The sequence below is a fragment of the Zootoca vivipara genome, chromosome 1 (assembly GCF_965207765.1).
Source record: "Zootoca vivipara chromosome 1, rZooViv2.hap1.1, whole genome shotgun sequence".
In the NCBI taxonomy this organism is placed as follows: domain Eukaryota; kingdom Metazoa; phylum Chordata; class Lepidosauria; order Squamata; family Lacertidae; genus Zootoca; species Zootoca vivipara.
In genome coordinates this window covers 21,923,091-21,949,603 of record NC_142582.1, presented here as the reverse complement: position 1 = coordinate 21,949,603, position 26,513 = coordinate 21,923,091, and the positions used below count along the sequence as shown (strand labels likewise).

Below are 26,513 nucleotides of genomic sequence, written 5' to 3'. Positions count from 1 at the left end.
GCAAAAGGTTTTCTGGACAGCTTATAATCAAAGAGAAATGCACACAATGATACAACAAAAAAATCTTAAAATCTAAATACTGTGTATAAGATAAAAACCAGCAACGTACAAAGAAACAAACAAGCCATAGAACAAAAGCAGCATCAGAAGTTTCAGAAGTTAATGTGCAGAATGTCAGCAGATCTGTTGAAAGGCTTGGGAAAATAGAAAGGCACCTGGTACCAAAAAGATGTGTGTGCCAAATGAACTTATGTACATCATCAATTGATGCTGCATGAGGTGAATACAATGGTGCTGGTTCACATGAGGTCATTGCATTGTGTTTGCTATACAGTGCATGCTCTTGATTCATCTTTGCTATGTAGGTTCAGTATGATACTTTTTCTTCTTGTGGGAGTTTGTGTGCAAGGCATGTTGAGCAGTGTAGAGAATAAAAGGGTCTGTTCTCATGAAAAATTAGTCAATTTGCGGTTGGTTCTTAATTATGTGCCTAGGGATATGGAAAAGATTTAGAAAGTAAGTGAAAGTTATGGATATGTTCAGAGTGGTATTCTGATCCCAGTTACAGTATGGACTTCATTAGGCAAGTCTTTCATCCTAAATAAATAAATAATACCCAGGGTTCGAATTAATATGCTGGAAATTTCAGCCTTCATTCCTTCATAGGATTACAGTCATACCTCGGTTTGCGACCGCCTCCGTTTGCGACCACTTCGGTTTGCGACCACCGCGGACCCGGAAGTGTTTACATCTGGGTTCTGCGGCGCTCAGATGCGCAGAAGCGATCTGCGCAGTGTGTGTTGTGCGCAGAAGTGCTCTATCGGTGCTTCATGCACGCGAAGAAACGTGCATCAGAGAGCGACCGATTCGGGGAGCGACCGGCTCCGCAGAACGGATTGCGGTCGTAAACCGAGGTATGACTGCATATAAGTTTGGCTCCTAACTTTTGGTTTTGTGAATGGAAAGAACTGCTTGCAGAAGGAGGGTTGTGCTCATGAAAGAAGAGTTGCACTTGAAAGATTCATTCCAGGAGTGCAAATCTTCTGTGAAGAGAGTGAAAAGTTAGGATCAAAGACATCATTTTGGATCGAGACTTAGTTGTGCTTAAAGTAGACCCACTGAATTTGGCAGGGCTGAAGTTACTAATTTGCACCACTGATTTCAGTAGATCTGGATCCAATTATTGGCGTATATAGCAATAGAAATGTAAAGCTTTACTTTGATCTGGAAGTGGTTTGAAGTTTTATAAGCAGATAGTGGAAAATAAACATTTTAAGATGTCAGTGCATCTGTTGAATGTTTTGAAGTGGACAAACTTCAGATTTCACTAGGTTGATCCATGCATCTATAATTATTGGCATTTTGTTCTCTTTCTGTTTACAAAGAACCAATGCACATATTATAAATTTCGTGCATGAACAGGAAGCTACCATTGAGAAAGGAGCTTTTAAAAGTACAGAAGGTCTCTCAGGGCGCTAGCTGAATTGCTCTTGAATTATGCATACAAAGAAATGCAGTAATAGGTATCAAAACCCAGTGCTGTTTATACTTGCACTTGGCCTTCGTGCCAATCAGGAGAGTCAGATTTTCTTGTTCTGTTTCTGATTTTATCCTCTTCCCCCAAGGATCAACATTTTACATATCCCTGTTGAGTCTAATGTTGGCCCGTGTCAGAAACAGGCTGCTGGACTCAGAGGAAACTTCCATCTGATCCAGCTTCTTATGTTCGAGATTCAGCATACAATCATTGGCTGCAAAAACAACATTTCATATTGTTTCTGGAAACAGTTGCCTGAACCAGAGTTGTACATGATAAGAACATTCAGCTTCTAAGTGGGTACGAGTGTTAAAGCAAAGGTGGAGAACTTTCTTTCAGCCCAAGGGGCTTGTGAGCAACCATCCAGGAAACCAGAGGCAAAAGCGACTCAACATTTGTATGGTAGGTTAACATTCCAACCACACAAAACAAGTGATTTCTATACACATGGTCCCCACCCCTTTCCATATTTCTCCATCCAGGCAAGCAAGAGTCATCATCTCAATGGCTCATTCTAGCTAGGCAAAAGCACTAATATGAGCATTGCTGGTTAGGAGCATGTTCTGGGGGAGTCTCAAGGGCCAAATAAAGGCCTAGAGGTCTGCATTTGGCTCCTGGCCTGAGGTTCCCCAACCCAGTGTTAAGGGGTAAGCATTAATTTTAGTGTGGGTATCTGATCTGCGTGTGGAAGAGAATACCGTATGCATGTGGCTTGGATCTTGGAACAGATTGTTTAGAACAGGACAGGTTTATATGCTTCATTGTAACTGGACAATTATTAGTTTTATAGAAGTATTTCTGAAGACTGTTTTGGAAGTCAGTACGCCCATTTTCATCTGTAGCAAATATTCATTTGCTGTGTTTATATGACTGTGTATCAACATACGTTTTCTGGATGGCTTACACACAATAAAAAACAATGCAGTATTAATATGCAATGCAACAATAAAACAATACAAATAGAAAAATAGAGCTGGGGAAAATCTCTTCCTTTCTGGCAGCATATTCCATGTTTTTACTGTTTTGTTTTGTTTTAACAAATATATATCTTTCCCATTGTAACATGATTTCTTGCTGTCAGAAACCAAAATTGTTTATATTTTTGTCCTTCTCCATCAGTGGATGTGCTTAGGCTTTTGTGCTATCTTTGCCATTCCCCCTATTCAGCCTTGCCCTCTGTTATTTCGCCAGAACCTTGTGGCCTGCCTTAATCATTTGGGTAGAAAGAAGAAGGTTGAAGTTAGATCACTAAGTAGGGTGATCTGTGTTATTTTATCATGGCCTTTCATTTTCCCTTTCTTTAAGTACTTTTAAAAGACATAATGTCTTTCAAGTACATAATGCCAGTAACACACAATGGCTTCTTCAACAGTTAGGGTAGCAAAACAAGAACAGTCTTTGTGAAATATGGAGGGTATCTGTGAATAAATATGCTTATGTAATGGGCATGTTGGCCGCGGATAGAAGAGCAAAAGCCACACAGGTATAAGGCAAGTATTATGTGTACTCAGCAGCGCTTAAAATGCCCTTAGCAAGTTCATTCTTATTGCTCAAACATGCATAAACCAAAAGGGATAAGGCAAGAGAGGACACTGTGGAAGGTAGGAGATGAAAACTGATAAAACAGCTGGGGGTTGGAATAAAATTCTTGCTCTCCAGCCTCTTTCCTGAAACGCTGAAGCTCCAAATTTACACAAATAATGCTTAAAAATGAATATGATAATTATTTTGGCATGTGCTTACTTGAATTTGGGGCAATATGAAAGGTACTGTAGAAGCTATGTAATCAAGATAAAATGGAGCACAGAACTGTCGTTTAACAGTACAAAAATGGAGGAAAAAATTGACTTCTTGCAAAAAATACTTGGACATTTTAATTGGAGAAATTGGTGGGGTATTTAACGAAGGCACGCTACAAATGTTAACATTATCTGTTTGTTTGTTTGTTTATTTGTTTATTATAAAACATTCTGAACTTCTTGCTAGGAAGCAAGCATAAATCTGTCACAATCTGACTCTTGAGCAGCTGTAGTGGAACACAGTAATTGATTTCCCTTGACTTAAACACCAACTTCTTGTGTTTCAGAACTCTGAAAGTTAACTGAAGGCAAGATGGATGCTACAGTGATATTACCTATTCTGAAGAAAAAGTTAGCCTTCCTTTCAGGTACAATTTCCTTGTTTTTTATTCAGACTCTTCTGTTTCATTGAGATGTGTTGTTACTTGATTCTCTCCCCATCCTTCCTGATAACGTGCCACAAATATTTTGTACACCTCATCCATACTGAAGCTCAGGCTGTTGGCTATTGTGGATACTCGGAAAGTAAGTTTCTTTCTCCATCTTGGATGATTAATCGTCTGTATACAAGTTTTGCTTTGTTATTTTTCACTTTATGTATAATACTGATAAGTAATGTGAGATCAAGTATCTGCTTACACCTGGCTGGTAATTGATTCTAAAAACACAGGCTGTTCCTGACATCTTTTTCTCCAGACACTGACCAGAATGAGATTCTCCCTCAGGCTAAACTACTTGGATGTCTTCTCTCATGATGTCTCATGACTTTTTAACTGTTTAACCTTTGAAATTATGCACTGAGAAGAGACCTGACTTGGTAATTTAAAAAAGCTGTGAATTTCTGGTTAGTACTTGATAAATTTTGTACTACTGAAATTAATGTCGGACCCTGGAGTGCTGGCTAGCTGCCTAACTATCTCGCTGGCTTTGTTGTAGAGAAGAATTGTTCCTGTAAAGCAGGTTTATATTTGATAATTGAGACCTCGTTCATTCCTAATCATTCCTTTTGAGCACCTACAGAAAGCTTTCCTTTCTCCCTTGGAACAATATATATATATATATATATATATATATATATATATATATATATATAAAATTAAATATTTTATGAAATATCTCGATTTAGCATTTGTCACATTGTAGTCCTAGAAAAAAATTTCCTCAAGGTTTGCATTATATCTGATTACTAGTTCATTGCTAAATCAGCACAACATGAAACTCTAAGGGAATAACTCAACTACCATTTATACTTTTGTAGTCTTTAAGGCTATGGAAACGTGTAACTGGTCCCTAAGTGCTCATTAATAGTTGTAAAACTTACTGCATATTCAGAATTACTGCATATACTAAGAACTTTCTCTTCCCTTCAAATGTCTTAGCAGATGGTTATGCAGTTGATTATTCACCATATAGGCTTAAGGATATGTTGCTGAAGTGAGAAGTTGACGGCATTAAATTCACACACACAAAAGCGTATATATATATATATGTGTGTGTGTGTGTGTGTGTGTGTACATGCTTAATGGGGCCCAAGCATTGCCAGCTTCTATGAGCCAGCAGGCACATTTTGAAGTGTGTGGGTGCCAGTCACAACATGGCTGCTATAACAGGTGTAATATAACAGCTTGGCTGCTCTAAGGGGCATGGTGTGAATGAATGAATGAATGAATGAATGAATGAATACAAGGTGGCTACAACCAGACTCTCACTTCCTTGCACTCTCACAGCACACACCACAGACACACATGCATGTCTCTCACAGACCACACACATGCAGACCACACAGTCATACTCTTAGCTCAGTTGGTGGAGCATGAGACCCTTAATCACGTGGTGGCGAGTTCGAGCCTTGGGCAAAAGATTCCTGCGTTGCATGGAGCCTCCATGGCCTCTTCCAACTATTCTGTGATTCCTCCTTGTTTCTGCCCAAGTGCATTTCTCTCACTGACAGAACATCTGCCCCACAATTCAGAAAAAAAACCCTCCACAGGCAAAAGAAGTGGCTGCCATTTCTAAAACAAAAATTCACAATGCTTACCAACCAGATGGCACCATGATGCCCAAGGCTCCAAGGAAGGCCTTCCTGGGCACCCATGGGTGACTGGTTAGCAATTCCTGCCTTAAGAATTGTCAAGGTAAAAATGTTCAAGGTCATCCCTGCTCCCCAGCCTCTTCCCTCTGCGTAGAATATTCCCTGCCCGCTCCACTGAAAAAGAAGGGGCTTGAGAAGAAGTGATGGATCACCTAGTCTACTCCTAATTACTTTAAAACTGTTAAGGGATTAAACACTTGGTTCACACCAGCCCTAACTTTAAAAATAAACCATTCCAGCCTCATAAGTAAATGCTTAAAATTTGAACACCTCAAAACAGGAAAATTCCATTGCCAACAACAGGGTTTATGTCCAAGTAATATGAACAGAATTGGACAAGTGGAGTTTTTTGGGGGGAAGGAGCAGAGGAGGGCATTATCAAAATACTGCTTTGATTTCTGATAAAGTGAAATTTCTTTTAGAATCAATTTTGGAATCCACATAGCAAACAAACAGAAGCTGACATGTTATAATTGAGTAATAACTCATTAATAAACTTAACAGAAAATGAGGAGCAACAGTAGACCAAAGGAAATAATTTACCAGCAGGGCATCTCTTTCCTGGCAGAGAATTTTTACAGTAACTATTCCTGGCAGCCATTAAATGGATGTTGGGCAATCATTTTAATTGCAACTGTGAAATATTTCACCTGTTGCAAACGCTTAACTCGACATAAGCTTTTTACTGATGTCTTTAAAGGCTATTTTCTAATGCATATATTATTAATATTTTGCTGGGTTGCATTCATTGGTGGGTGTGCACTGGCAGAAAGTGCTTCGGATCATACAAGATTGGGTACCAAATCTCCACTGATCCCCCTTATTGACTGCAACTCTCTGTGACATGTCCCATTAAGTTCCTGATGATCTATCAACCCTCAGGAGCTGGTAGGTGGGTAAGGGATCAGAGGGCAAAAGCCATCAGTGAATACAACCCATTAGTTATTATTTGGATCTAGGGATGCTTCCAGATGGGTATCTATTTTGGGATGGGTGTTCCTTGTGAACGCACTTTACAGTGGTACCTCTAGTTATGAACTTAATTCGTTCCGGAGGTCTGTTCTTAACCTGAAACTGTTCTTAACCAGAGGTGTGCTTTCGGTAATAGAGCCTCTTGCTGCCTCTGCACCTCCGGCACACGATTTCCGTTCTCATCCTGGGGCAAAGTTCTCAACTCGAGGTAACTCTTCCAGGTTAGCGGAAGCTGTATTTTGACTGCACCATACAATGTTGTTGGCCTTAAAAATGCCAACGTGCATTCCCACGCCCCAAATCTAACCCAGATTTCCCATTTCGAAGAACAAACATGCTCTTGTTGGGGTGTTTCTCCTCCTCCAGCTCAGCCAGCTAAACTGCCCACCCACTGCGAATGGAGTGACAGGAGCATCACTCCTATCGGTGCTGACTTCCCTCTTCTGCCTGCAGCAGAGCATCCAAAATGAGATGTTCCAAGGGCAGGAAGTAGGAGGGACTGAGGCAATTTAGGACTCATTGAATCTCAATACTCAATGGATTCGTGCTCAATCATTGACCGTCGACAAGCTGACAGTGTGGTTTTCGTTTCTTCTTAGAACCATGTTTTATTTTGCTATAAGCATGCTTTAAAAACAAACAAACAACGTTTTTCAAGCTGGATGAATGTCCTTCTAAAATAGTGTTCCACCCCCCCCCTATTGTTAAACTCTTGTATGAACCGTTTTTTCTTCATGCACGTCCCAGAAGCAAAACCATGTGAAGGCGGGGAGAAGGGGTGGGGGGAATCCCATTGTCCCAAAAGTGCATATTAAATAGGAAAACATTATTGCAAATGGTACAACAAGAGGAAGGAAAGTACCTTCTCCTTAAGAGGGCTCAGCTGGTTCAAGTTAAAGTATGAATGTGATCTTTATATTCTCCTGAACAATGCTGAGTCATTTCCTCTTCCTTCACCTGCTTCCTTTTGCGTCCATTTACTCTTGGCTGAGTTCCTATTCTGTGGGTGAAGTACTGTAATGGCAAACTCTTTGCAGTTTCTGATGCGAAGGCTTGGAAGCTTACGTGTGGAGAAATCTCAATCACTAGCGTTACTTTATTGATTAATGACCCAGGAAGTTGATAGTGTGAGGGAGACTTCCGTATCTCTATACTAGGTGTAGCAAAACATAATACATTCGTACCGTGGAAGTCGAACAGAATCAGTTCCGGAGGTCTGTTCGACTTCCAAAATGTTTGAAACCCAAAGTGTGGCTTTTGATTGGCTGCAGGAAGCTCCTGCAGCCAATCAGAAGCCGCAGAAGCCCTATCGGATGTCCGGCTTCCAAAAACACTTCGCAAACTGGAACAGTCAATTCCAGGTTTGCGACGTTCGGGAGCCAACACGTTCGGGAACTAAGCTGTTCAACTTCCAAGGTATGACTGTAGTGGCCGGGACATGAAAAATAAAATCAGGTTTGGTTACCAGTATTACGGTACTATTCATGTGTGGAAGTGGAGCCCATCTACCTGTTTTGAAAAAGTCTTGTGCTAGGAGCAGTGGAGATAGGTCCATTAGGGCAAGAGGGGCTCAGCCCTACCCAAGTGACCAGTAATTTATTTTTCCTTCCACAATCCATTTCAAGATCTCAGATATTTTTCCTTCAATCTTGTGTTTCGTAGGCAATCAGCGTTCTCACCACTCAGCTAATCTCAATCCAAAAGGATTGGTATGACCAGAGCATCCCACCCACCTGTCTTCCTATCATGTCTACCAGCTCTTTGTTCTGGCTGGGCAGTTTTATGATTACGACAGCACTGTGTTGAACTCGTCCCAATGACTTTCTTTCTTCAAACGCGATAGAAATGTTTCCAGTTATGTCAAAACCGGCTGCTGCAAAGGATCTAGAATGAATTTTGTTCTATGTTCTAGCCATTACAGATTACTTAATAAGCTATTGAGTTCACCTACCGATGCATAGCTGCCAAGTTATCCCTTTTTTAAGGGATTTTCCCTTATGCTGAATAGGCTTCCTCGCGAGAAAAGGGAAAACTTGGCAGCTATGAACCGATGAAGTCAGAAATATGAGGAAATAAAATGGTGGCAAAAATAGAATTCCGTTTCCTTTACTTCCTTATAGAACTTTATAAGTCTTGAAAATATATCCTGTGCCTTGCTAAAAAATCTACTTAAACATAAAGCTGCTTTGACATAGTTTCTGGTGAAGGTTAGAAATGGGGATTATTAAATCATCAGATTGAATAAGCTGTACTTAAATACATCTCAGAGAGACACTGGTCCTCTGCAGCCTCGGTATTTATCCCTATATGGCAGGATGTAGCCTCATTCTCTTGCCAATTTATGATGTATCTAGTCATGGAATATACTTTGTTCTCAGCTACAAAAGGCTTGGAAACTGCCCCCCTCACCTCCTTAATTTAAAGTTTAAAGTTAGTAATGGATGAACCTGTTTTAGAGTATATATATATATTATTTACTGGATTTATATACCGCCTGGAGGTCTCTGGGTGGTTCACAGAATAAAATCAAAATATAAAATCACAGAATACACAATCAAAACAAAAACAACCCGATAACCCCCGCCCCAAACCCCCACAAATTAAAAGGGCATAGGATATATGTGGGTGTGGGTGTACATATGCCAAGAGTCCTAAACTAGTACTGTATCATACTGACTTTCACGTGTAAAAAGTAAAGGGACCCCTGACCATTAGGTCCAGTCGTGACCGACTCTGGGGTTGCGGCGCTCATCTCGCTCTATTGGCCGAGGGAGCCAGCATACAGCTTCCAGGTCATGTGGCCAGCATGAAAAAGCCGCTTCTGGCGAACCAGAGCAGCACACGGAAATGCCGTTTACCTTCCCGCTGTAGCGGTACCTGTTTATCTACTGGCACTTTGACGTGCTTTCGAACTGCTAGGTTGGCAGGAGCTGGGACCAAGCAACGGGAGCTCACCCCATCGCAGGGATTCGAACCGCCGACCTTCTGATTGTGTAACCCCCGAGAAGCTTATAGCCTTGGGACAGAGGGAACTGTGGAATCCTTGAGCATATCACACCTAGCTCTAGGAAACTTCTCCAACAAAAACACCCTGTAATTTTTGCAAAGGCTCCCCCCCTTTAACCTTTTAGGTTTATGATAAGTCCCAAAAAACTTTATACCTAGAAAGCACAGTGTTTTAAAATGCAAATTACAGCTTTCAGACATGACCCCGCTCAGATAGGAGATTTTTCTATTGCTGAGTGGTTGGTCATCGTCTTCTGCTAACCAAATACGGTAGCTGTTGTGGGTTTACAAATTTAAAAAGCTTTGCCCTTTTTATTTATTATCTATATGTTTTTTTTAAAAAAAAGTTTCAAACCAGCGTACAGTTAAAAACATAAAGTATGTAATGTGATCTCAGTGCATGTTCTTTTTGAAGCCTGTAGGGGAGAACGTGCATTTCATTATGACTGAGTTGTGCACAACATAATGTCCTAAATAGAGTGTCTTGAATGATTATTTTGATGGCTAATCTTTTGTCAATTTAGGTTATGTGCTTCAGTACACTTGTGAAGAATTAAACAGAAGTTAAGTCTGATTTGGAAGCATGTGATTATGTTCTCATATAGATTCTATTTTAGTCCGATATCTCATTCACTTGCGTGTACTTTTGCTATACTGTAATACATCCATAGAAAAAGGACACGTATCATATTTCATTATACTATTTTTCAAAAACTGTTCATTTTTTCTATATAAAAAAGAAAAAAAAACAGATTTAGTGCCAATTATTATTGTTATTATTTTACAGGTGGGAAGGATCGAAGAAGTGGCCTCATTCTGACAATTCCATTATGCCTTGAACAAACCAATATGGATGAGCTGAGTGTTACTTTAGACTACCTGCTAAGCATACCGAGGTGGGCATGCACTTTAAAGCACCGAATAGTATCATTTTGCTTCTAAACTAAATGGGGTTTTTTAAAAATAGATATTCCCAGATTTTCTTGAGAGGGTGTATCTCATTATGTGATATATGACTTAAATAAAAACTGTTTGGAAAGCTCTTGGAAAGAGCAATGAGTGCATCGCTAAAGCTTACCGAGGTGGGCATGCACTTTAAAGCACCGAATAGTATCATTTTGCTTCTAAACTAAATGGGGTTTTTTAAAAATAGATATTCCCAGATTTTCTTGAGAGGGTGTATCTCATTATGTGATATATGACTTAAATAAAAACTGTTTGGAAAGCTCTTGGAAAGAGCAATGAGTGCATCGCTAAAGCTTAAGCAAGTAAATAGATGGTGATATAGGTTGTGATAACTGAACTGTGACTTTTATGTTTTGAATATGTGTCTTTTTTTACAGTGAAAAGTGTAAAGCTAGAGGATTTACCGTTATAGTGGATGGTAGAAAATCTCAGTGGAATGTTGTCAAGACTGTTGTGTTAATGCTACAGGTAAGATGCCTTCATGAATTTCTAGTGAAGAATTGAGTTCTGTGGAGGTTAATCGGTCTGTATTATAAGAAATTGTGGTGCTTACTTTCTGGGAAAGTAGACCTTGTGTAATTTTACATGTTAAAATGTAGAGTATGGTTTTTGAAACGTATCAGCAAATCATGGTACTTTGATACTTTTTTGCATGCAAAGGGAGGAGTTGATGACCTTTTCATTTGCAGTTTGCAACGAATCAGTTTCCTATTCTGTCCAAGTGCAGGAAACCATGGTTTGTAGGAACTGTTTAAAATACTGCTTTGTGAACAAACCTTGAGAATAACCTTCCCATCTCTCACACATAAGGAATTCTGTGATCCTGAGGACGTCCACAGCTTGAAGAAAGCAAAAACACGGCTTGTTGCTGCCTCTGAACTGAGTTGTAGTTTGGGAAGTTTTTTGAAAGTGTTTTGATTCCCTGGACTCAATTCTCAGTTTCAATAAGGCTGCTGCAGGTATAAGTTAGTTTTTACACCATCCCTAGAAATCCTAGAATTGCCTCTAACAGTGCAACCCATAAAGGAATAGGATTGGGCTTCAATGTTTATTATCTCAACTCCATGCCATTTATTTTCAATTTCTAGAATAGCATGTGCAAACCCCCCCCCCCCCGGGTATGGCTAGGTTTTAACAGGGACTGAACTTCAGTGTGCCAGGTCCTGCCTTTTGGATCACTTTGCCGATAGCAGTCTTGCTGGAATCATCCCTGGTTCTTTTTAGACATCTTTGGAAAAGTAAACCATTCAGACCAGCCTTTGCAATATGGTTTGTTGTTGTTTTACAAACCAGTTTTTATTGACGTCATTGGTGCTTTCATAGCATTGTTTTTATGCTGTGTGCCACTTTTGTTACATTTTCTATGGAAGTACGTACATAAAATTGGGAAGAGGGAGCAGCAGGTGAGGCTGCACTGGAGATATGCTACAAGAGGTGCTCATTATTATTTATTCTACTTGAATGAACTGTCCTCTACTTGAATGTTGCTGTTTCTAAATAGACCATCATTAGAAGGCACTTGGCTTTATGAAAATCTTTAACAGATGTTGCCTTAATGAGATTTGACATTTTGACCCCAAACCATTTTTTTGTCAAGTGGCAAGACATATTGCTTTCTTCCTTTTTAATTCTGTATGGATGCACTTTTACAGGATGTGTGCTGTCAAGGTCATTGAATAATAAGCACTTTGTTCCTGCTGTCTGTCTATTTAATAAGTTGTGTGTGTTTCCTCATAGAGAGGCAAAATTATGAAGGAACTTGACAGGCAGAGGAAACAAATGTGAATCACAAGGAATTTTTAACAGTTTTCTTTTGTGAAGAAAGGCTATCCTGTTGCTTAAATGGGTGGAATATAGAATCGAAACTGCATAAAAAAGACTGTCCTTACCATATACAGTTGTACCTTGGATCCCTAACACCTTGTTACTCAGACGTTTTGGCTCCCGAATGCTGCAAACCTGGAAGTGACTGTTCCGGTTTGCGAAAGTTTTTTGGAATCCGAACGTCCTACGGGGCTTCCACAGCTTCCAGTTGGCTGCAGGAGCTTCCTGCAGCCAATCAGAAGCTGCGCTTTGGTTTCCAAATGTTTTGGAAGTCGAACGGACTTAAGGAATAGATTCCGTTCAACTTCCAAGGTACGACTGTAATCTGTCATATAGAACAAATCATCTTATAGTTGATACTTAAATGAAATTCATGAAGTTTGAAGGTATTGGTCTCTTTCAAAAGAGACATTTATCAGACTCTGATATTGAGCGGACTTAGGCTTCACTTACCTGGGAATAAGTCCAGCTGAGCTCAATGAATCTTGCTGCTGGGACAGACATGTATAGGGTTGCATTGTTAGTGTATGTCTTGAGTTGCTTAAAACTGTCTTTATAGTACTAACTTATTACCGATTATTTTATTAGATGTGTTGAGTGGTCCATGAATACCATCTAGCTCGTTGATGTTGTTTCTGAAGTGCTAGAAAGTTTCCTGTACATTTAAATGCTATCTGTGCAGGTCTAAGTTACCATACAGTAACGAATGAGTTGTATTTCATTTAAGATTTTGTATTTTTCATCTTCTTAGAACGTTGTTCCAGCTGAGGTATCACTTGTCTGTGTAGTAAAACCGGATGAATTTTGGGACAAGAAGGTTACACACTTTTGCTTTTGGAAAGAGAAAGATAGACTTGGCTTTGAGGTATGTGTGTCTGTTTTTTCATTTGTCAGATATGAACACCAAAGTTACACATGCAACTGAGTAAAAATTGATAGCTTATACAGTAATAGCTACTAATCTACAATGCAATTACTGAATCATTCATTTGACACTACAGTGGGTTTGCAGTACTTTGTTGTATTAGTAAGTGTAATTAGTCTGATCATTAGTTCAGACTTATCAAAACATTTTCAATGATTATAGAACATTATCACTTGAAAGATAATACTTTACTGCCATGAATTTAACTAACTTCTGTTTTTAATCTATGTTATAGTTACGCAGAATATTTAAGGTGGATTTTTTTTGTCTGCATTACAGTTTATTGTAACTATTTCTCACTGAACAACTCCATGTGCCAACACTTTGTCTTTTGATATTAAACAACACCACTATCCATTGTGAAGTGCGAAAGATTTGGACAGGTCAAGAACTGAAGCATGTTGGCTTCACACAGATTCAAGTCTTGTCCAAACCATAGCAGGACTTCTCTGCCAGACATTTGGGACAGACATCAAATGTGCAGACATTGTGCCTGCTAAAAACAAAACTTTTATCTCCAAACTTCGCTAAAAGACAAATGCCAAGGTGGGGAGAAGATGAGGGAAAGTTCCTTTTTGACTAACAGGTCTCACATTTAGTCAGAGGAATGGGTTGTGTGTGATGTTGTTGTGTTGTTTTTTTTTTTACTAGAGCTGTCCAATCACAGTGCTTTGGGGAGTGGATGCTGAAATAATACTGTATATTACTTGTTCTTGTATGTTCTGTGCTCTTTGCTAGTTTTGTTAGTGGTGCTTGCTTGGCAAATGCTGGGCATTCAAGTCCTTCTGCCTCTATGCTACATACCTGCACATCCACTCTTGCCAAATCAGCTTTGAACTTTTGTTTCCTTGAGTTTCAGTGGCATTTGGGCAGCATTCAAGACTGAAGCTTATTTTTTTCATTCATTATACCCCTTAGGCCCGGCACTTAGCCTTCTGAACTTTTGGAAGCTACTTTTCTAGGGGCCCCTAGGATGCAATTTTCATAATAAAATTGGTTCCCACAAAAATCACAGGGAGTAGAATCCCTTTTTGTTCTCTCTTCACACTCACCCCACCCCTAAAAAAAATCAGTTTTGAAGATGCTAAGCACAAAACCCTATGGAATTATTGGTGTATAACTTCATGAGCTTCTTACTTGGAGAACCTTTCTTATGTATGTTCCCTTCATACAAATTCCCTACAGAACAATAGGAGAGATTCAGTAAATCCTTTATAATTACCCCAGTAGGTTGCCAAGCCCTAAAGTCTGTCTCTGCAGAAAATTTGACATGTGTCATGATTGATGCTCTTAGAAAATACTAAGAAGCTTGCAAATTTTATCCACTTCTGTCAGAAAAAAGATGCTGGGTTTCCTTTTTAAAGGTGCCTGGTCAAAAAGCCCCGGGACCTGTACAGTATCTCTTTAAACTGACAGGGTTTGTGCACTCGCAAGGTGCTACTATGGCTGTGAATTTCATCTAATTTCATAAAAAAAGAATAAGAAATACAAACATTAATAATAAGGAGGGAAGTTATAGCATTTTTAAAAAATCAAACTTCCACATAATAGTGAATGGGGGAAGCACAAAGCATAATTTATCTGAATCTGGATTCAGACTCAGACCTAATTAGGTTGTTTTCTGAAATGCTGAATTGGGTCTGACAACATCTGGAATGTACCACGTTGGCTGCCCTTGCCAAAGTGAAATACATATTTGAAGTCGTTTTGTGGAGGTTTATCTAATGTCATCTGGGCCCTTGGTTTGCTTCTAATAATTGTAAAAATGGCAAGCTTCTGTAGTTTGAAATTTACTTCTGATAAATGTTTTCCCCTTTGACCGATCTGTCTCCTACTATGACTTGGCACTGAGAATTTCCCAGACATAATTAACAGAATGCTTGAAGTAAAAATCTGATGTACTAATGAGCCTGGGATAATATCCAGATTCTAGCACTTTTAAGAAATGTGGGCAGTTTTTTATTATTTGACTTGAAGGTCTAATTCAATATCAGTCACTTAATCATAAAAATGTATTTAATTAAATTTATAATGGAGAGGCTTTTAATTGAGAATTTTCAGTGGCCATGTGGATAATTTCTGCTGCTGTAGCTGAACCTCAATTATGAAGATAAAACCTTGTAAGTTTAAATTATACAAAATTACTGCACTGAAATTCGCATGTGTTGGTTTCAGTAATTGAGTTCTACTATAGTCTGTTGAAAATCCAACAGGAAACTAGGGAACTAATTGGTATGGTCTTTTTCTTCATAAGAATGTTACAAATGGATGTGCTACGTTCCTAATGAGGGATTTTCATGGGTTGAGTATGAACTTGTGACTGCAGTATAAATAGAAAGAAAAATGTTTTCACTGGACCTGCTTTTGTGATGTTTGTGTAGATAAGCTTGCTGAGGTAATGCATTTCATATCATCTAGTACAAAAGTGTATCCAATTGTTTTCTAGTGTAAGAAATGTCTACTCAGAATTAAGTCTCACGGGTATTGTCTTCAACAACATCCATGGCTTATCCGATGATGGTGCAGTCATTAAGAAAATTGACAATTGCAATGATTTTACGAAATTTCCATTTATTTCAAGGATAAAGAGCTTGCTTGCTATTTCAGCAGAATTTCATTAACATGAGCAGAATTGCAGCTGTCTGTTGATATGAAGCTCTTGGTAGAAAGAAGTAAAAACACTGGGGAACTGAATAGAGCAGAGTTAAGCCCTATCACCACTGTTCTTGCTAGCCATGAATAGCACCATAGGGGTGTCCATAGGAAGCCAAAAGGGAAATTAGAGCCCTCAGGCATAAATTATTGATGCTGTTTGTCTGTGCCACCATCTGTCCAGTTATATCTTGATTCTCTAGGAAGCTTCCTCTTTTCATTATAAATTGATATTGCACCTAAGTCTGTTGCCAAATAAGCCATTTGCACTCAGGTGTTTTTTTCTTTTTTTACAATTCTCCCCGCCCCAAAAGTTAATGTAAAAAATGGAAACTGTAATATTGTATATAGCCTTCCTGTTGTTGACACTAAAGCATCTTCACATCTTGTGAAAGGAAGATGTAAATTCGCGTCAGCAGCAGGAAAAAGCATTTGGTGTGAACGGCTTCCCTTTGGAAAAGATAAGATCTGGTACAATAGCAGTGGCTGATGTAATTTCTGAGGGAAGAGTAGCTTGAGATGCAGATGCAAAAGATAGATCAAACTAAAAGCTTTTAATGCCTAGGGCATTGTTAACTGAACAGTTTGGAAATTATTTTTAAAAAGCAGCATGATGTCCAAATTAATTTTTTTATCATGAATATATTTAAGGATATCTACATCAATTAGGGGGGGAAGCATACTTTCTGATACAGTCATACCTTGCTTGTCAAATACCTTGGTACTCAGACGTTTTGTGGTCTAAACGCCACAAACCCAGAAGTGAGTGTTCCGGTTTGCGAACGTTCTTTGGAAGCCGAATGTCCGACGCGGTTTCCACAGCTTCCGATTGAGTGCAGGAAGCTCCTGCAGCCAATCGGAAGCTGCGCCTTGGTTTTCGAATGTTTTAAGAAGTCGAACAGACTTCCGGAACGGATTCCGTTCGAGAACCAAGGTATGACTGTGTATGCAGCCTGGCTGTGAAAAAGGTGAGACCATTTGAAATGTGAAACATTTTGCTGATGCAGGTTACTTGTAATCATATTTCACAAGAAGGGTTCGACCTTGTTGTGAAGAATTGCTTTCTTTGATCGGGCCAGTTGGTATATACTAGTGCTGGGTCACTTAGTAGATTTTATTTTAAGGAGGCTGCTGAAGAGACCAGATATCATCTTGGCTGTCTCTTAGTGCAGGCCCAGACTTCCACTGCTGCCGCCCACCATTAAACCACCCTTGGAAGGATTGGCCACAACCGCAGCAGATACGTTCTGTGCTTATGATAATATTTTATTCTCTTGTTAATTGCTGTTTTAAATGTGCATTTTACATTTGACTTCCTTTAGTAATGTTTTCTTTTGAAATCATACACACACAGAGAGAGAGAGAGAGAGAGAGAGAGAGAGAGGGGACACTGGAACCTCTGTTGTCGAACGTAATCCGTTCTGGAAGACCGTTTGTCTTCCGGAAACGTTTGACAACCGAGGCGCAATTGCCGGTCATCTTCCGACTTCCGAGGCGCGTTCGAAAATGGAAGCATTCACTTCCGGGTTGTTGGCATTCGGTTTCTGAATTGTTCAGTTTCTGAAGCGTTCGACAACCGAGGTTCCACTTTGCTACATTGATTGTGCATTCTGTATTTGACTTCCTTTATAATGTTTAATTTTGAAATCTTCTAATGTTTTATTTTGAAATTCTTAAGATAATATTTTACTTTCCTGCCAAGTATGTTACATTGAATGTATACTTTATAGTTGACTTTCTTCAGTAATGTTTTATTCTGGATTTTTTTTTGATGTTTATTATATTGTAAATCACATCCAATTTTTTTCCTGAAAAAATATAAAGTGCCGTAGAAATGAAATTAATAGTAATAATTGCTGTATTGAGCTGCTTTTCTGCTGAATTCATTGAGAGCAAGGAACCAGAGCATTACTAACCCTAACATCTCTTACAAATGAGGTGGAATCTTTTATATCACAGGAGTATTTAAAGTGCTTTCAACAGGAAAATGCTTCATTAAATTACTTTTTGTAAAAAAATAAAATAAAAATCACATATTGTTTAAAGATGTTTAATTGCTACTTAGTGCACATAACTAGAAATTATGATAACATAATTTGGGAGCGCAACATACCCACAAGCCACGCTAATAGCATGTACTCTCTATGCAGGGAAAATGCAAATCAGTTGCTACCTCAAGGTTGGCCTGCATTTTCCCAGGTGGTCCTCTCCTCCTTTGAGTCTAACAAAACTGTACTGTTGAAACTTAATGAAAATAAAAACTAGGCTAAGTGCAGATTGCCAATGAAATGTATTTTTTTATCAGGATCAACAAGTCATTCTGAAATAGCCAGGTGCTCAAATTGGAGTATAATAGGGGGCACCAATATGGTGTCCTCCAGTTCTTGCATATTACCATATTGGCCTGAATATAAAATATAAAATTCAAGGGGGGGGGGGAGAGAAAAAAAGACAATACCCAAATATAAGCCACTCCCTTAAAATTCTGCAGGCACTCACACCCGTTCCATTTTACCGTATGTCTGTTTCAACAGCGATACCGTAAAAGCCCATTTTTGTTGGTCACGAATTTAAGCCGCACTTTAATTTTTCACAGTCGGAATTTGGGGGAAAAGGTTTGGCTTATATTCAGGCCAATATGGTACAACTTAAGTCATCTTGGACCATTGGCCATTTGTTTCCACAGCATCTGCAGGGCATCCCCTTGGCTATCCCTTGAATACATGGTAACCCTTTTCCAGGGTTAGATTAGATATGTCTGCATAGCTGCTTTCATTATTTTCTTGTTTTATTAAAAAGCCACCACAGGGGAGGGGCTGAGCAGAATGGGGACCAGGAAGGGGCACTAACCTTTTGCTCCTGATGTGGTCCCTGTTGGAATTGGGACACCCTCAGTTCCGACTGTTTGCCCATGGGATCTTTCCTTCTGTCATGAATAGCAAGGATGGGTGGGAGATGGTTTGATTCTATTTCAGAGAGTGGTGGGAGTACCGAATTACAAATGGGCACGTACATTATTGGCCAAACTTGTGGGGAAAGTTGCATTTCTAAGGTTTGGTGGCTCATAACACCAATCTTTTTTTAGAATAATACCATAAACCAGTACCATACAATTATGCATCATTAGACCGATAATTTAATGCAGAATACAATGCTACAAACCATGTTGAATGATCTTTGTTCTATCAAAAGTTATAGGCAAATAACCTTTACCAGGCATCCCCAAACTGCGGCCCTCCAGATGTTTTTCGCCTACAACTCCCAGTGGTCAGGGATGATGAGAATTGTAGTCCAAAACATCTGGAGGGCCGAAGTTTGGGGATGCCTGACCTATACCCTATCTAACAAGATATGGAGTGAGAAGAGTTGACTGGTCACCTAGAAAGTGATGTAATAGTCCTGACTTGAATCCAATAGAAAATCTGTGGAGCTGATTAGATAAACTTGTCAGTCAAAGACAACCAAGGAATAAAGCACATTTGATAGAAGCAATCATACAATCTTGGTTTCACATCAACACCTGAGGAACTTAAAATCCTTGGCTTCACTCCCTGGGATGCTGTTGTAGGACTTTAATTGTGGCAAAAGGTTTCCACGCTACTAACAGAAATGGTGAGAAGTTATGAAATACCCCTTATCATGGTTTTCTGTGTATATTTTCTGGTTATTTGGCTATAATTTTTGATAGGATAATTCAGCACAGTTTGTTGCAATATATTCTTCATTAAATTGTTTTTTCTAATGATATATATAATCTGTGGTATTCTAAAAAAGAATGATATTATGAGGCACCAAACCTCAGCAACACAACTTTTTATAAAGGTTCCCACAATTTTGACCACTCAGTGTCTGTTGTAGCCTTGGATTTGTCTCAGTCCCCATCCTCGCTATTTTAATTAAAGTAACAGAAAAGCTTTTCAGCATCAAACTATGTGATGAATGTCATTTCTTAGTCCTCAGTGTATATATTTGACAGGAAGATTAACTTCAGTAATATTCTAATTGTTGAGTTCTTTGGTCATGCAAAATAAAGGCTTGGCACATCCATCCAATTTCTTGTATAACCTACGGCTCCCTTAGACTGGAGGAATGTTCAGGTTGTCAGAGTGGTGTTTGTATGATACAACTGAGTGAGGAGAGAGAACAATTTCCACTTTTTAATAAGTGAAAGTTGGGATTCTGTCAGAGCCTTGCTGGCGGTGTTTGGGGTGTGTGTGTGTTACGGGAATAGGTTTCTCTCCGTTTCAGAAACACACACACACTTTAAAGCTATAAAAGCAACGCATTTTGTTAACGTTTGTCTCCAACAAAACTTGTTTCACAATCCATGTATTAACATACTGAAATATTCATACTTACATTTGCTTATGCTTTAATTGTAAATATTAATAATGAATCATGGGCACGTAACTGAGAGCTAGCAAACTGTAGCTCGTAGTTATTTGGTACAAAATGCTTCTTTGTATTCTGAACATTTCAGGAAGGAGAAAAGGGAAGGTATTATAAAGGCTGGAACTAAATCAGCCCATGGGTCAGCTTATGTTTTGAAACTTTGGCATATGTTTCTCTGCTGAGCTGAATGGACCGAAGGCATTTTGTAGGGGGGAAGCAGATGTTGAGCTTCTTACATTTCCCCCCTCCCAAGATCTCCTCCCCATTCCCACCCCCCTATTCCCACCCCAGCCACATATTTTTGATTGGAAATACATGCCTAGAACTGGATGGATGTGGAAGATTCTGAGGAAAAGCAATAAAGACAAGCATCGCTACCACCCGTCTGCCACGTCCTCCTGCAGATCGCTACTCCTGACACTACACTGCATGATTTGGCTGCAGAATCTGTAGTTCCTAACTAAAGTTGCAATCCTAAATGCACTTCCTTAAAACCAAGTCCTATTGAATTCAGTGGGAACTGTTTCTGAGTAAACATGCTTTTTGGACCACCAGTCAGTAGCCATTGAGTTGATTAAGTGTGTGTCGTTGTTGTTGTTAATGCCCATTTTAATTTACTTATACAGGTTATTTTAGTATCTGCCAATAAGCTTACACGATACATAGAACCATGCCAGCTGACAGAAGATTTTGGAGGGAGTCTTACCTACGATCATATGGACTGGCTGAACAAGAGGCTGGTTAGTTGCTTGGCAATTTTTTTGTCTGCTCTTTTTCAGTACGCTTTTTATGGGAAACTGGTGATTGGATATATTAATAGCTGTGTTAGATGTGTCCTAGCGGCATCAAAATGCTGGGGCAAAAAATGAGTCACCTGATATCACTGTGATCCAGTTCCCCACTCCTAGTATACATCAATTTCAGTCTGACTTCAGGCTTGATTTTGGGATGGCAATTGCTTTGATTGCCCTGGTTGAATTGCCCTGGGAACTGGATAGGAGGAATACATCCCTGTTGGTTCAGCAGTTTCCAATACCATCAGCTACAGTATCTTTCTGGATTGCCTGGAAAATACGAGACATTATTTTATGATGGTTCTGGTCCATCTAGGGCAGGCATCCCCAAACTTTGGCCCTCCAGATGTTTTGGACTACAATTCCCATCTTCCCCGACCACTGGTCCTGTTAACTAGGGATCATGGGAGTTGTAGGCCACAACATCTGGCAGGCCGCAGTTTGGGGATGCCTGATCTAGGGGGTTACTTTCTGAAGGTGGCTGTGTTCAATAAGCCCATTGTGCCTGTTTCCGGCAAGGTGTGACCAAACCACAGCCACTAATGTTTTGTTTAAATCAGCATTGGACTTGTGTACAAAGAGAGAACTGCCTTTGAAGAGTCTTTGGGAGCTAGCAGTCCAGAAAGTAGCAGCAACAGTTCTTTGAGGGCTCAAGATTTCCATTTTCCAACATGTTCTGTGTTGTTTGTATGTGTTGTAACTCACTTGTTATTAAACTGCTAGGCCTTAGAGGTGATTTCCCAGTGTCAGGGTTGGAGCACTCAGACAGGCAATCCGTCTTCAAGCACGAGACTGTAAAAATCAATTGCAGTAATGGTAACTATAAATATTTGACACAGGCATTTGAAAAGTTTACAAAAGAATCTACATCTTTGCTGGATGAGCTTGCCTTAATCAACAGTGGAAATGATAAAGGAAACCAACAGGAGAAGGACAGGTAATTATTTTTCTTGTTTCTGTTAACAATTTATTAGTAATTAAATCCTTTGACTATAAACTATAGCTCATGGAAGGGACATAGGTGCTTTCAAAAGCAACATTGGAATGGAAAGAGTTTGTGTAAAAGATCCTTGATGTTTCTGGCTAGGATACTGAACTTTAAAACAAAAACAAAACACCTCTGTCATGCAGAAATCCCAAACCCAGCATCCTAACTTATCTTTCATGTGCAGTGCCAGTCTGGAATTGTGGGAAGTGGCTATTTATCTCTGGCTTAAAGCTAGCCAGAAAGTAGGGTTGCTTATGTCTACACTGCCAAGAAAGTGCTTCAGTGCATCTGTTGCCTTCTCTGCATTTGTGTTCTATTTTCTGCTCTTTCTGGTGCCCCCAAATTTGAATTTTTGTTTGTATCTACAGGTAGTATTTATAATGGAACCATTTGTCACTCCCTAGGAATGTATAGCTGTAGTTTCCAGTTCCCGCTATCTTCCTAGGTCTCCTTAAAATGCATTATTTCGGTCTCAGCCAGGTTGTGAGATGCGTGGATTTTAGGTGACAATGACACTTGCTTTTTCCATGGAGACTACTGGGGTTCCATTTGTGCAAAATATCACAGTCATACCTCGGGTTGCAATGGCTGCGGGTTGCGCATTTTTGGGATATGGACACGCTGAACCCGGAAGTACTAGAATGGGTTACTTCCAGGTATCGGCGCATGCCCATAAGCACCGAATTGCGTCATGCGCAGACGCAGCGCTGCGGGTTGCGAATGCTGTGGGTTGCAAACATGCCTCCCTCACGGATCACGTTCACAACCCAAGGTTCCACTGTATTTATTTCTCCTTGCTTAATGGAACACACCCACCCCAGCACACCTGCTGCATCTGTTTTGGGAGTTCCCCTGACCCTCCAGGGGTGGTGTAGGGGGAGGAGATGGGGAGAATCTCCTTGAATTAAGCACTAATCCTTGTCCTAATGCAGAAAATGTAGTTGAATACTTATTAGTGTCTCATTAGTGGCCCCCCCCCAAGATTGAGAATGCCTAGGCTATTTTTTATCTTGTATGAAAAGTAACTGAAAAGAAAAATAGCCTACGGTGTCAAGTATGCCAATATTTCTGAAACTTCGATCCCTCTTTGTCTCTTTTTCTTTTTTGACATTGCCAAAAATGGTTTTTGACAAAGAAAATGATGCCAGGTAAAGAAAAAATGTGAAATTTTCTTTGAATGTTTTATATAAGTCAAGAAGCTATATACTTGTATTCAATGCTTGAAACTTCAGTTATCAACGTTAAGTAAGTAACAGCCATTTGCCTTTCTATTTCAAGGTCTATAGACTTGAATTTCCTTCCATCTGTTGATCCTGAAACAGTTCTGCAGACAGGTATACCCACTATGGCATCGTTTTTCTTTAATTCATGGATTTTGTGAATTGTTTTGGATATGGATAGTATATAATGCTACAGCTTTGTTCTTGGTGTGTTAGACTTGTTCTTGGTGGAGGAGTGTTAACTAAACAGAATAATAAGTGTTTTGAATATCTTCCTTATTTACTTAAAAGTACATTTCCCTCCCTCTGCTGTTCTCCTCTTCCATTTCTGGGAACCGCAGCTGTGGATATATATTCTGGTCTCCTTTTCTGTTGGAATTGCTAATCAAGCTCTGAGAATGCCAAGAAGACAGTTAACAATTTAAGTTACTTTATAAATCAATTGGGAAGCATAATGGGGAGCATATACTTGGATATATGCTTACTTAATTTTTTTATTATGGATATGGAAAAAGAAAATGTAGACTTTGGGCCTACATTAGTTTCCAGTGCAATAATTTTTTGGCTCATCCATTCCTCAGGATCTGGGTACCATTCCTCAAGGAAGTACAGTTGTTTATTTAGGGATTGTTTCATTTTTGCAGCAAAAGTTAAGCATGTCTGCAATTGGAGTCAGTGGGAACATTAAACGTTAGCTCTTTGCTGTTGTAACTGGTGCTCAATATCATTTAAAAAAATATATAAATTCATATAATCTGTATCCCTTGCATTTCATTAATGGCTTACAAGTTTAAGAAAAGTTAAGAATAAAAAAAAATTGTCATTGTAACTTGGACTGCTATCTGAAATGCAGCTGTGTGAATGCCCAGGCACCCACTGGATAATGTCTTTGACATCACTGATCAGTGAATCTTTACCCAGTGTCTCCATGACTCCCCATTTTATACCCTCGCTAAGCATCTGTCCGGTGCAAGGGTTACCTTCAAATTTGTGAACCGTTCCATATTTTCATATACAGAAGATTTTTTTTTATCATGCTGTTACTGTCACCCCCGAGGGAAAGTTGCATAGGATCTGAAAGTGATTTATCATAACCCATAATACGAACAACCCCCCCCTTTCACTTTTAGCCTACCACAAGCTATCTTCCTTTTATCTCGAGTCTTTTACACCCTAGCTCCTTTTAACCTGACTATGCCACATCTTGAGGCATCATTTGAATGCTCAGTTTTAATTCTCCAACCATTCAAGGTCATGAGCTGTTATCTGAATTGCAACAACGCCGCTTTAATGGTTCGGACGGAGGGGTTTCGTGGTCTCCCATGGATGACGAACTGCTTGCTCAGCCCCAGGTTATGAAGTTGCTAGACTCGCTCAGAGAGCAATATACACGGTACCAAGAAGTATGCAGGCAACGGAGCAAGCGCTCTCAGCTAGAGGAGATTCAGCAGAAGGTAATGCAGGTAGGTACCCCAAGTCCCACTTGGTTTATATCATTCGTTGTTAACAGCGCACCCAATAGGCTCGGTCTAGCAGATTTTCTTACTCTTCTGCATCTTCTTCTTACTTTGTATGTATGAATACAGCCAGATTATAGTATCGGTAGAGTTCCCCCAACCTCACTTACAAACTCTGGCTGCTCAATACAGTGGTGCCTCGCTAGACGAAATTAATTTGTTCCACGGGTCTTTTCTTATAGCGAAAAATTCGTCTAGCGAATCCCATAGGAATGCATTGATTTTTTTTGGATTTTTTTTTGCCCATAGGAACGCATTAATTGAATTTCAATGCATTCCTATGGGAAACTGTGATTCGCTAGACGAATTTTTCGTAAAACGCATTCGTCTAGCGAGGCAAGCTCCGCTCGAAAAATCCTTTCGTTAAGCGGAAATTTCGTTAAGCAGGGCATTCGTTAAGCAAGGCACCACTGTACATTCCATTAAATAAGTCTAGCAGAATGCACTGAGGACTCATGCTACTAGATGTGGTCAGTAGCTTGGAATAAAGGCTTTTAGCTATCCGTGTGTGTGTGTGTGCTTGTGTGCTTGTTTGTGTGTCCGTTTCTTTATTGAGACAGTCTCCCTCACGACATGAGACCTACAGCCTTGTCGCTATTGGTCTTCCCCAACCCTATGTGTCACTTTGTTCTGTCATGTGACGAAGCAGGTTAGCTATGGCTCAGCATTTGGGCTGGTTTTGAAGCTTTCTTACATTGTTGGGATATTACAGAGTAGTCTTAATTGCACCCACTTAACTTGTTGTGTTGTCAAAGCAGTTAAGAATGCCGATCTATTTCTGGTAGATTTGGGGTTCAACTACCAATAAAATTGAATGGAAGCAACTACAGGGTAGTAAAGCGAAGGTTGTTGGGTGGCTCTTGCTTCTTCTTTTAAATAGTGATTTAATATAAACAAGATAATTAGTCTGTCTAGTGATTAATAGATAAATAGGGTTAGCATATCCATTGATCAAAATCCAAAAGAACAGTTGTCATACAAGGCTCTTCCTGACTATAGTGAGTAAAAACCCGTTTAATGAATTGTATGCTAAAAGGTCATGAAGGGTTGGGCTGGTGCTTGGGAAATTGGCATGTAATTGATGCTTTCAACACTTCTTCAGACAATGTCTCTGTCGAGATAATAAAGGAAATGAAATCAATTCATTCATTTCCCCAGGCCTATTATTTGAAATTGAATGTGTTTATATTTTAGATGCTTTGCACATGAACCTTCACCATTTTAAATACTGGAGAGGCAGGAAATCAAAATATTCTACTTCACAGTATTCTAGAATAATCATTTCTTTCACTTTTAAATCTCTCTTTAAGTGTTTTTTTTTAAAAAAACACAGTCAGACATGGATATTACATAGGTATAAAAGAAACAAAATATTATACTTATTTCTGTGGTAACTTGAGCATTCGAGTCATCTGAGCAAATATGGGCTGATTGGAATGAGGTTTATAACCTAGTTTGGCAAACTGCCATCATTAATGCATTTAAATAGACTTGTTTACTGGGGCATCAACCTCAATTTGCATCATTCTGATTAGAAATTGCCATCCATTTGCTCTGCCTGTGTTACTGAAGCTGCATGGTAAATGAATTGAACTTTTTCAGGCAAAGAAATTGAGCATTCATCTATGTTTTTATTTAGAAGATATCTGAGAAGATATCTAAATGGGGAGCCAGAAGGAAGACCTTTTTTAAAATAATAATAATAATAATAATAATTCTAAAGATCTTAGGAGCAGAAGTGATCAAAAATCATATTGTTACACTAGTTGTCCAGGTATATCAGAAGTATATGTCTTCTTGGTGATAAAAAGAGGAAACTGAACTAAGAG

The 26,513-nt window shown here is 39.3% G+C and overlaps 1 protein-coding gene across 6 annotated transcripts in view; it reads left to right on the top strand.

The window, feature by feature from the left end:
• SESTD1 (SEC14 and spectrin domain containing 1) overlaps nucleotides 1-26,513 on the top strand; it is a 57,017-nt gene that overhangs the window by 10,283 nt on the left and 20,221 nt on the right. For 4 of the 6 annotated variants that reach the window (XM_088676765.1, XM_088676759.1, XM_088676760.1 and 1 more), the window contains exons 3-10: nucleotides 3,624-3,704; nucleotides 10,194-10,302; nucleotides 10,750-10,840; nucleotides 12,948-13,061; nucleotides 20,792-20,905; nucleotides 21,799-21,896; nucleotides 23,226-23,281; nucleotides 24,419-24,634. In XM_088676765.1, coding sequence (XP_088532891.1) covers nucleotides 3,650-3,704; nucleotides 10,194-10,302; nucleotides 10,750-10,840; nucleotides 12,948-13,061; nucleotides 20,792-20,905; nucleotides 21,799-21,896; nucleotides 23,226-23,281; nucleotides 24,419-24,634 — 853 coding nt within the window. In that variant the 5' untranslated portion in view covers nucleotides 3,624-3,649. Of the gene's footprint in view, nucleotides 1-1,625; nucleotides 1,940-3,623; nucleotides 3,705-10,193; nucleotides 10,303-10,749; nucleotides 10,841-12,947; nucleotides 13,062-20,791; nucleotides 20,906-21,798; nucleotides 21,897-23,225; nucleotides 23,282-24,418; nucleotides 24,635-26,513 lie in introns of all 6 variants that reach the window. The other 2 variants (XM_088676781.1, XM_088676783.1) reach the window with 1 other exon arrangement.